The 12,399-nt window shown below is 43.0% G+C and overlaps 1 protein-coding gene across 1 annotated transcript in view; it reads left to right on the plus strand.

The window, feature by feature from the left end:
* Positions 1-644: 644 nt before the first annotated feature.
* Positions 645-12,399, plus strand: part of gipc3 (GIPC PDZ domain containing family, member 3) — a gene marked incomplete at both ends in the record, with an annotated part of 34,074 nt that continues 22,319 nt past the window's right edge. Inside the window, 2 exons of the mRNA XM_080722341.1 lie at positions 645-950; positions 11,750-11,935. Coding sequence (XP_080578467.1) covers positions 645-950; positions 11,750-11,935 — 492 coding nt within the window. The remainder of the gene's footprint in view (positions 951-11,749; positions 11,936-12,399) is intronic.

Genomic DNA, 12,399 nt, shown 5'->3' on the forward strand with positions numbered 1-12,399 from the left:
CTGCGGGGTCAGAAAGGTCAACGGATCCACCCCGGCAACAGCCTGTATCTCTTTCAGTGAGACTGACGGGGGCTTCGCTCCCTGCACATTAAGGCTGCCGTATCACCTTTCCTCCCGACACATTGTCTGTGGCCATTTCCAGGTGGCACGCTTCGGCGAGCTGTTTTGTTTGATATGCAGCACAAACCATCACTCGTTACAGTGAGGAAAATGACACAGGAAGCGTGATGCCTCACTCCTCACACCACCAGAACCGCTGCAGGGGATTAATGATGTTTAGGCCGCGTCATATCTGTAAAGAAGTCTTTACCCCGATGCTTTGTGTTTGTGTTCCGCGGGGGTGCTGATCAGGTGTCGCCCATACGATCCTCGGCTTGCGGAGTGTTGGGTTTCCAGCTGGCAGGGCCCTCGAAAGGCCTCCTCGGGCTGCTGTTACCTGGAGACTCTCATCACTAATTCAGCAGCCAAGGCTCCAGAGTCTCTGGGTGGCTGGGTGGCTTGCTGGTTGGTTGGTTGGCTGGCTGGCTGGCTGGCTGAGTGTGTGTGTGGGGGGAAAAGGACAATCGTCTCTCGGTGTCCAGGCCAGAGCAGCAACACCACCAGAACGGCTCCCAGAGCAGGACCATATCAGAGCTGGGGCCCAGATGCAGAACGGAGAGGCTATGAGCCCGCAGGACTCCAAGGCGGCGACGGCGGCGCCAGCCGTGGGGCCCCCGGAGGAACAGAGGGCCAACAACCACAGCCAGACTCACGGGACCGCAGAGCCCTCGGCGCCGCCGCTGCCACCACCCTCGCCGCCTCCGCCCGGCCCTCCGGAATACCCGAGACCCAGGCTGGTCTTCCACACCCAGCTGGCCCATGGCAGCCCCACGGGCCGCATCCACGGATTCACTAACGTCAAGGAGCTCTATGCCAAGATAGCCGAGGTTTTCAACATCTCCGCCTCAGAGGTAGGCCACGCAGCGCTGGGTTTATTCACTTGCTATGTTATAGTTGCGTCATCTTTTCTTTCAATGAAATGGGCCAACATTCTCTTTTCTTCCTTCTGTTCCTAGTCATTGAGGCCTTTGTGAAATGGGTGTTAGATTTCTTATTGAGGCTGGTTTCCATGATGCACTGTAAAAGATTGTTTGGCCTTGTTACTGTTACTTTGTACCCAAGTGAGCCTTGATCCTGATGAATAATAGTAAGAAAATCACCAGATAATGATCTTCTGTTGGTAATCACCACATAGATGACATACCGGTAGATGAGTCATGTTGAAAGAGCCGAACAGACCTTGAGTTAAGCGCTTTTATGCCAAGCACATTACAATAAAAACACACACACACACACACACACACACACACACACACACACACACACACACACACACACACACACACACACACACACACACACACACACACACACACACACACACACACACACACACACACACACACACACACACACCAGTGGTTTGATTGATTGACTGAATACTTCAACTGTTTGCTAAAAGTACAGTGGCACGATTATACAATGATGCTAAAAGGATAACACAAAAAGCCCAGAGGCTTGTTTCCATTGTGGTCCTATGTATTTAATTCATCAAGGTAGAACCGCTGACCTTATGATTCCAAGCACCTGAGCCAGTGCCACCCATTAAAGTATAAGGGTTGCTCATTAAAATATACTGGTGTGTAATGTGTATTCAAATCCAAACTAATGTCAGAAATTTATACGTGTTCCAAGAACCCCAAAATGTGGTATGTTACATGCAAATAAACAAAGGAGTCAGTATAGTAAGTTTAGAGGTCCTTTGTACGGCTATGTATCAACACAGTGTTTGCTTTGGCAAATAAATTCTAAGTGGCTCATTCACAACAGGGTTATTTAGTTCAAGCTAAAACACTTGATCTCACGAGTCTTTGTTTCTTTTTTTTAAGTCCTTTTTGAATTCATATTTTCATATGGTAAGAGTTAGATGAATATCAAATCTTGGTTTAGCCACTAACACCTGAAAGGCGTAAAAACAAGGCATACCGTGAAAATAAGACTTAGAAAATACAGTACAAGTATATCTCTTTCAGGCCAGGTGTCCTACCCAGAGTAGGTAGGTCATGGGTTGCAGCTGTCAGGGCCTGAACAAGCTAGCATTTACACAATATGTCGTTGTTGTCGGGTGGAAACCTTGTATGTCCAAAACCGTTCGTTTTGTGTTTATAATTTAAAAAATACAAGTACACAATGTCTCGCGGTGCGAGGTGTTGTGTGCTTGTAGATTGGCTATTTTCACTAGTTTTGTGCGACAGTATGATGAAGCAGGGATTTTCTTTACGAAAAACAAATTTGAAACTTGGAGATACTAGGTGTTTGCCCGTCGATATAGTATATGGTGCAACTTTCAGATATTGTGGCACCCCCACAGGCAGAAGTGTGCTCTAAGGAGGCCCCTCAACAAGCAGCATGCTACTCCAATTTGGAGTTGATTGCGTGTTGCGTTCATGATATATAGCTTTTTTATGTTAAGAAATAGTGCCCTGCCATCCCACTGATACATACAATGACATTATGGAATATCAAAATCCTGTTTCACGTTCATTGTCATATGACTGAATTTGATTAAATAAATAAACAACAAAAAAACAAACAAACATGTTTTTGCATCCAACAGTGGCATTTGTAGCAATTGTGGCATCCTCTATGGATCTAGGTGAAATCGCTTTCGGCTCTATCTGCATTGTTCAGAGGCCCCTCAATGTGTGATTTGACAGCTTTTTTGCTTTTGCCTTTTTTGAGCTCCAACATATATCTGAAACAACATCCGTTTGTCCAAAGTTTGTTGTACGCCCAGGGTCACATTGGCCAAGTTCTGCATGGCCTACATCTGGCCTACATCTGGCCTACATCTGGCTTGGCCTGCATCTGGCCTGCATCTGGCCTGCATCTGGCCTACATCTCTGCACAAAGTGCCCATTGTTTGTTGTTCTTCAGGGTCACATTGGCCAAGCTTCACGGGACACTTAGGCCAGATTTACACTGCAGTCAAATCCAGCCCAAATCCGATTTGGTTCTCAAATCCGATCTTTTGGCCCGACTTTTCACACTGCATTTGCAAGTGACCAGACCGGATCTGTGCGTTCAGACTGATTTTAACAGTGTCAGCCCAAAGCTGCCCTGCATCGACATATCTGCTTTGGTTACCGTCACCGTGGTAACGACGTAGGCGTCATGACGTTACGTCACAACGTGGACGCTAGTTGATTACGTTCAGGAAATGCGACATAACAGACAAGCGACAACAAAAACAAACACAATATTGTTTTTCTATCTTCTTTTCTTTACTCTTGTGTTTCGCTCTTCTTTCTGGTTTTATCTATTTAGCTCACGTGTTTTCTCTCTTCTCTCTTGTTTTTCTCATGTGCTCAGCGCGCTGTAATCAAATAGTAAATACACGCGCTCTGTAATGACATCATTACAGTGGAGCTCCGTGCTCGGGTCGCGAAGCAATTGACATAACTTTGGACAGTTTGATGTGACTTGCGTATAACTCTATGGGGTGCATCTGGTTACTGATTTCAGACTGAGACAGATGTCCTGAAATTTGAATCGGATTTGAAACCACCTCTGGATGTGGTTTCTCAAAATCGGATTTCATGTGACCTGCATGTGACCTGTCTGCATTTAGACTATTTTAAGCAAATCGGATTCCACTTTTGATGTGACACAGATCTGATTCAGGTTGGATTTGGGTGGCAGTGTAAATCAGGCCTTAATGACATTAATTCATAAATAGCAACGCTCACTTCACAATTAGGAGTTTTTTTTAATATACAAATTCTGCTGACAACTTGTGCAAACTTGAATCATGCGACATCGCTCATCATGACTAACTATATCTAACTGTCTTTTTCCTCTTTATTGGGAAAACTGCGAAAGAGCACACTTTATTATTGCAAAATAATGCAATAAAAGCCATGTGTTTTTATTACGCAAACTCTATCGCAAACTTTGGACGGCAATTGTATCCAATCAGAATGGAGTATGACAAATCGGAATGATACATGTTCATCACATGACTACTGAAATCATGTGTAGTAGCCTAATTTCAGTAATTTGCATGAATTTGTGAGATGTGACATGTGGGCTATATGAGGAGATCCAAGGAATGTAGGAAAAATATTACAATTCAAGAGTTACAGGCCAAAACGTAGCGTGGGCATCACAGCATCACAAGGCCGATTTGAGAAATTTGGGGTGGAGTGTCTTCCTTGACCTATATCCAAGACAAGAAAATTAAGAAAAATAAAGACATGCCATCTGTGGTTTACTTCCCGTATCTTTGTGAAGTAGGTGGCAGTCTTTTTAGGAGACCAGAAGCAGGTTGGAGTGGAGCAGTGAACGTGAACACAGCCTCTGAGCAATTCTTTAGCCCCAAAGTCACTGAACTAAATATTGGACCCGATCGTCACAAGCTACACAATCTTACCAAGATTTTCATACTAAAATGGCTTTTTTCAGAGAGACAAATCAGGAGAAAATATACTTTATTATCAACCCCAGCAGCACACTCTTGCTGGATCTAGCACCATAAACATGCGACATTAACAAGATCAGGTGGCGCCCACTTAGGAGACCATTTGTAGGATTTGTGTGCCCTTTTCCTTTAGTGGCTCCAATTGGGATGACGTATCTTTAATATTTGAATATCTTTGCCTATACTATACTAGCAGTGTGCACGAGAAGTTTGACACAGACAGATGCAGTAGTTTACGAGATTAGCTCTGTACACAGACAGGCATAAAGGTGCATTTACATTATATAGTGCCTTTATCCAAGGCGCTTTACATAGAGTGCATTACATTCACCCATTCATATACTGTACCAATGGCAGAGGAAACCATGCAAGGCACCAACCTGCTCATCAGGAGCAATTAGGGGTTCAGTGTCTTGCTCAAGGACACTTGGACACTAACTCTGGAGGAGCCCAGGATCGAACTGGTAACATTCCAGTTGCCAGGCTGCCACTCTACCCCTGAGCCACTGCTGCCCCACACACAGACACACAGACACAGACAAACACAGAAATGGACGCACAAATGCATGCACAAACAGTCAAACATAGGTGAAAACATCTCCCCTCCCCCTCATCTACAGACATAACTACAGACGTAAAAAGTATTGACTTTGCGATATGCAAGGAAAAAGCTACAATCTTCTAAAACACTCACTCGTTACACAATACCCTGTTACCATCATCCACATCCACACACCAGCTAATAACAAGCCCTGTCGGCGGCCTTGACCTGAGCACCTGCAGTTGTGCTCCAGAATGTAGAAGGTCTCCAGCCGGACCCATCCTCGCTGTGAGGTCACAGCAGGCAGGCAGCTGCATGGAACAGCAGGCCAACGGCCTTGAGATGAAATGTACTGAATGACCCTCTACTAGTTCAGGACCAGCAGGGCCTAACCACACCACACACACGCACACACACAGCTGCTCCTAATGCCAAGACAGCCAGAGTCCACAAGGACAGCTGAGGTAGAGATAGGCCACAGCGGGGACCGAAATGGTGGGTGTTATGGAAAGAACTATTTGTGCTTAATGGCTCACGGTTGTGGTTTATGTAAAGGTTACTGGTTTTGGGTCTTGTTCACGTTTGGTTTCCGATTTACATGTTTGTGTACCTTAAATTAATTGAGCTCAGTAGAACTGCACTGAAAGGAAATGAATTATTTTGGGGCATTTATAAGCTTAATTTCAGACAGGATAGTGTGTAGAGAAATAAAGGGCACAGAGACATGCGAGGCAAGATGAGGGTCAGATTCAAACCTGCATGCATAGTCCTCCTTGTGCTCTTTTGGAGCATAATATTTATGATATATATATGCACTGAACTGGCTGAGGCACACCCAATTATGTTTACTTAGATAAGATCGTCTTTACTGGTCCCCATAGGGAAATACATGTGTTGTGTTGTGCTATAGTGGCAACAGACACAGGATAGCTTCAGGCAAAGGTTAAGAATAAGAAAAATCAAACCTCGGTTCGAAGTGGAGCGGTGAATCTGAGCAGCTATACCCTGTGTGTGTGTGTGTGTGTGTGTGTGTGAGAGAGTGAGTGAGTGAGTGGTGAGTGTGCCTGGCCTGCACAAAACAGCACCCCTCCTTTAACTAGTGTGTTGTGTGTGGCCACTCAAGGTATTGCCAGGCTACGGACGGACGGACAGACACGGCCAGCCAGCCAGCCACCCACATACCCACGGACATACCTGTCTATTGGGAGCGCTTTCACCGCTCCAAAAACATTTAACAATATAACATAAAATAAATAGACTGACACTAGACATCATCTGCATTTGGCTATGTATACACATAGCTTATGCTGCTATGGTGATCATAAACCTCTCAGATATTGTGTAATAACACCGACAGACACTGTGTAGTAAAGACAAAGCATTGACGTTGGCCTTATCTGAATGCTTATCACCTGTGCTGTGGGAGCTGCTGTAAACACATGTCCCGTCCGGCACAAAGCGCTGGTCCTTGAATCAGAGTTGTATTCAGGTAGGAGGAGGTGTCAAGGACCAACAAGATGAACTGATATGGATGGATCCATATACTGTACAGTGTACACTTTCAATTTGACTGTCCTTGAGAGCGTTATCTCAGCATACAGAGGTTCATTACCAAAGAAGCTAACCTAATAACTACATTGTATTCATATCGTTGCTGTCGGACAGAAACCTCACATCCTCATTTTTCTAACTTTGTGTGTTTTTTCGTAAATTAACGCCCTACTTGATCACGCTACAGCATCACACAAAAGAATCAAAAGTAGCAGATCTGCAAACTCGAAGTGGCCGTTTCGAGCTTGTAGAACTGATGCTTTTGCTATTTTTGAATTTGAATCCTGAAAAGAAACAGTTTTGGACATATGAGGTTTCCATCCAACAGAGACAATATATTATTAATGGGTTAGCCTAGTTATGTCATGTACAATGCTGCAATGTTGCTACCACCTTTATGCCTAACCTTATGCACCTTATGTCTAACCTCATTTACACACTGTTCAGCTGGATTATGCTCTAGATATCTTAGATGTTTGCGCATCCCTGACATACAGTTTCTATTTACTATGTGCTGTCCTTTCTCCTTGTGCCCTTGTTCCCCTCTGTTCTTTTGTTTTCTCTTTCTGAAAAAAAAAAAATATATATATATATATATCGCCACTATTCTTGCCACGGTCACTATTGTTTATTCATTTATCTTTACATAAATCACGGCTACACACTTCAAACTGCTTCAAAATTTTAAAATTAATTAAAAAGATATATAATTAATGGGGATCTTTTGACATCTTTTTTAAAGTCTTGTATACATTTTGAACACACACGCATGCGCACACACACACACGCACGCACGCACGCACGCACGCACGCACACACACACACACACCCACGCGCACCCACACCCACACCCACACACACAAATATAATTTGCACTGCATCTTTAGATTCCTTGAAATGTGGGATGGCTCATCTTATCCTGTTCTCCCTGTAAAATGCTGCTAAAGAAAAGGCATTTACAAATAAGACACCCTAGTCTACAGGGCAGATGAAAACCAGGAAGAGAAAACAAAACAATATTAGAGGGAATGTCAAGAGAGACCATATTGTATATGTCGGGTGGAAACCTCCAAAACTATTACTGTTATAAGAGTCAGATCTACAAGCTCACTTACATTATTTAGAGCTCGCCGATCTGCTCTAATTTCGATAACTTAAACTGAGTAGAATGATCAAGAAGGGCATGGAGAAACACATTTTTTAAATATGGAGTTAAGAGGTTTCTTTCCGACGACAACGATATACTGTATCTACAAAAGGATTGTCAAAACACACAGTTGATGAATCAACTAGAAAGATGCAATTGGATGCAATTTAAATGGCCATATATGGAGATCTCTGTGTCAGTTAATGTCCCTTTCATGCCCATAATGGAGATCATCAATATTAAGCCCATATAATGGCATGCCCATATATGGGCATAGGGCCTATATGTGTCATTCTCATGTGGTCTATATATGGACATAGTCTGTCAGTCTCATGTGGTCTATTAAGTTAGCTTGGAAGATTGAAGATGGAATAAAGTCAGACAAGTACTATAGTTAGTTAGATAAGAAAGAGTATCTTCTTTTGGAGTAAAGAAATCACACCTGTATCAAACACGACACCCGTGCATATCTCCTTGTATGGGCGTTCTGTCCAGTCATGGAGATCTGTGCTCATACACACGAAGCCAGACGTAGGAGTGGTTAGCACTGCTCAAAAACTATCCATATGCTGTAGAGCAATGGTCTCAAAAGTGGATTTCAGGGACTCTCAAGCAGGGGCGCAGCCAGAACAGAGAAATAAGGTGGGCCTGGCAACATCAGGGTGGGCCCAGGGAAAATTTCGGGATAATTATATTTTTTTCTGTTAATTATTAGGGTTTTTGGGGGTTAGAATGGTTGTGGGCGGCAGTATCAATGAACAATAATTAATATGCTAATACAAAGCATTGAGTTCTCAACTGCACTTCATCCGAACAACATATTTCCAAATATAAACTAGCCAACTGCTGCTAGTGTAAAAGATGCATCATCAGAGCGACAGTTGTAAAGTACGGTTCATTTATTCGTATTAAGCAAGACGATGATCACAAAAACACACACACACACACACACACACACACACACACACACACACACACACACACACACACACACACACACACACACACACACACACACACACACAAAATTGATGGGTGGGCCAGCTTTCTAGTTTCTACATGGGTGGGCCTGCTCTCAAGGTTCCTTTATGGGGGTCTAACGCTTACAGGTCTGTAACTCTGACAGTGTTGGAACCAAATCCACTTGGTCCCATTTGTACACTTTCAGAGTTAAGGGGAGACCTTCAAATTTCAACATTTTGAGAACCACTGCTGTAGAGGTCACTGAGTGTACCTCAGCCTCAGCTCAGACGTCATTGTTGGTGAATGTATGAGCAGACTAGAACCGCAGCCAGTCTCTCCTCCTAAGGCCTGTTTGGGCTGCCTGCCCTATAGCTCAGCAGTGTTCAATTACCTAACGTTCATGTAGTCAGTGTGTCGGATGACCCTGAACTCCAGTCAGACACAGCTCACAGCACAACACAAGACAAGACAAGACACTACAACGTCTCGGCTACTACAGCATTGTTATGTGTGAAGAGATAGCAGTAGATTAAGGCTGGACTCACACATATGCGTGAAACATCTTCTCCGTATCGTCTGAGAATGGCCACTGGGGGCGCCGTACTAATGCATTGTCAATGGAAGGTTGTTTGGTTTTTTGTCGTTGCCGTGTCTCTAGCTTAACCACAGCTTGTCTTTTGGCCAAGAGACACGGCAACGACAAAACACCAAACAACCTTCCATTGACAATGCATTAGTACGGCGCCCCCAGTGGCCATTCTCAGACGATACGGAGAAGATGTTTCACGCAAATGTCTGTACAGCGCCTAACACCTTGGATTCAGTTTGCCAGTGGGTGGTTTGTTGTTGTTGTTTTTAAGATTTTGTGGACTGTACTACTTGAAAGTAGGCCTAATCCTGCACTTTATACAAAACATATTGCTTTTGCTGCAATTATTGTAGTGCAATAACATGAGCCACGTAAAACTGTGTTGTAGTCCGAGCCTTAGATATACTTTGCACCTTTAAAACAATATATTTATCTGCATTATTCAATTACATAAAACATGACAACAGCATATGGCTCTTGTGTTAATAAAATGCCTATAAACAATCAAACAAAAACACATAAACACATAATAACATAAAAACTAAAACTAAAATACCCCCAAAACATACTTTGTACATTTTGTACCCGTTTTGTACCTTTTGTATTTATGCTTTGTTTTCCCTGTGTAATGTAATATTGTTGCAGTTTTTATGTTTTTTGTGGGGACTGTGGATGTAAATGAGCATCTTTGCTAAATCCTACATGACTCTGTGTTGCTGATCACTGATTCAGTTATAACTCAGTTATAACTCAGTTAGCCTATCTGTGCCAGGAATGTCCAACTTCTTTCTCTTGTTGTTGTTATACATAATGCTTGTGTGTTCAAAATACTGCTGCACTCACGTGTCTGCTAAATAAACGGTTTAAAAATATTGAAAGCTTAATAGTTCTCCCAAATAAGTTATCCCAGAGAACGCCCTACTGAATAAAGGAGTGTAAATCTCTAACTTCCTTTAAAATCGGTCGAACCGAAAAGCCACTTACAGGCGCTGCTACTCAAAACTTTTAAATAGACCCATACTTACCTGCCATTTTCCACAGTCTGTAAATATCTTTTCTTCTTTCTTTCTTTTTTTCTTCTTTATGACTGTTACTTTTTTTCCCCTTTTGTTTTTGATGATATTCTATGCGTAGTACTGTGTTCTATCCGTCTGTCATTCAATGTTATATGAGATACATAAAGGGTTCCTGAGTAAATAAGCTGAAAAGTTTACTAGGATCTCCTTTTAGTTGACCGTGTACCAGTGAACTGTACTGTCATGAAACTGTACCTTTTTCCTATGCAACCTTCATATAAAGTCTTCAATCAATCAATCAATCAATCAATCAATCAATCAATCAATCAATCGATCAATCGATCGATCAATGAATCAATCAGATAATTCTTATACCAAACCAAACCAAACCAAACCATGGCAACTTTAAATAGGCAGACTAGTCCCCTTGTTGACTACCAACTGCCCTCTGCTGGTGAAATGGTGTATAGCACAACTGTTGAGGCCATGATGAATGTGTTCAAATGTAACCCTGTTGGCTCAATTAAGCAGTAAGTGTGCAGATTTTGATTTCGTTATAGTCACAGTCTTTTGAATAAAATTCCATTTAGTTTCAGTCTAGTTTTAGATGACAAAATATATGATTTATTTATATGGCCATGTTTACCGAAAATAGCAGATCTACAAGCTCACAGCTGTGACACATTGTGAGCGTGTAGTATACAGTATGTCTATATCATGTCATCAACATGGATCATGTGACCTGGCGGTCGCTTATCTTTGTATTTCAGAGAATACCATTTTATAAATACCATTTCTGGTGACTTGTTGTTGCTTTCATGCTGTGAGAGCCCAAACATGCTTACTCAGTTATTCATTATGTGAAAGTCCTATGATGTCTATGACATCTGACATCATACCCTTTTATGCCCATACATGGAGATCCCTGTCTGTAACCAGCCGTTAGTGTGGAATGTGGCCGATGTGGCCTCCATATATGGGCAATCCCATATGAAGTCCTGTTATGGGCTTAATATTGATGACATCAGGGAACTCCATATATGGGCATAAAAGGGATTCTGTTAGTGTGACATCACAGTGAAGCCAGAGCATGATGTCAGAGCGGCAAACCCATTCTGTTAAGAGTGGTTCCCCTGACATCACAGTGACATCAGAGCATGATGTCAGAGCGACAAACCCATAGAACCACAGTGTCATGCGTGACAGACAGACAGAGATACATACGGACAATTAAGCTGTGAGACCGTTCACATTCTAATCTGCGACCTACGGTCGCAATCACAGTGTGACAAGCAAGAAAGAAACAAAGAAAGAAAGAAACAAAGAAACAAAGTAAGAAAGAAGGAAAGAAAGAAAGAAACAAAGAATGAAAGAAAGAAAGAAAGAAAGAAAGACTAACCTGCTTCCCGTGTCTTTCCCTCAGATCCTCTTCTGTACGCTGAACTCCCACAAGGTGGACATGCAGAAGCTGCTGGGAGGACAGATCGGTCTGGAGGACTTCATCTTCGCCCACGTCAGAGGAGAGACCAAGGAGGTGGAGGTCACCAAGACGGAGGACGCCCTGGGCCTCACCATCACAGACAACGGGGCCGGATACGCCTTCATTAAGGTGAAGGGACTGTTCACATGACAACATGCTTTAGACACTAGTACAGGGCAGGAATTTCAGGGAGGCCATGAAGGCCATTGCTGTCATTGCCCCTCAGTTTGGCCTCGTGCCCCTCAATAAAATTGCATGCCCTGTGGCCAAAGTGGCCTTCAGCGTCTAGTCGGCGACCTGGCCAACTCGGAACAATGTAAATAGGGAATGAATGCCCCGCCCTTTAATGCAAACCCCATTATACCTGTTTTCATAGGACCCGTTTTGACCATCTGTCTGCCTGTGTCCATTTATGCCCATATATGGAGATATCTGTATCTGTCTGTCTGTCGGCATCCATTTTATGTCCATATATGGAGATCACTGCAGTTATAGTTCTGGGTCCATTTTATGCCCATATATGCCCATATATGGAGATATCTGTCTATCTGCGTCCATTTTATGCCCATATATGGAGATCTCTGTATCTGTCT

The sequence above is a fragment of the Nannobrachium achirus genome, assembly GCF_963921795.1.
Source record: "Nannobrachium achirus genome assembly, chromosome: 1".
Lineage (NCBI taxonomy): Eukaryota > Metazoa > Chordata > Actinopteri > Myctophiformes > Myctophidae > Nannobrachium > Nannobrachium achirus.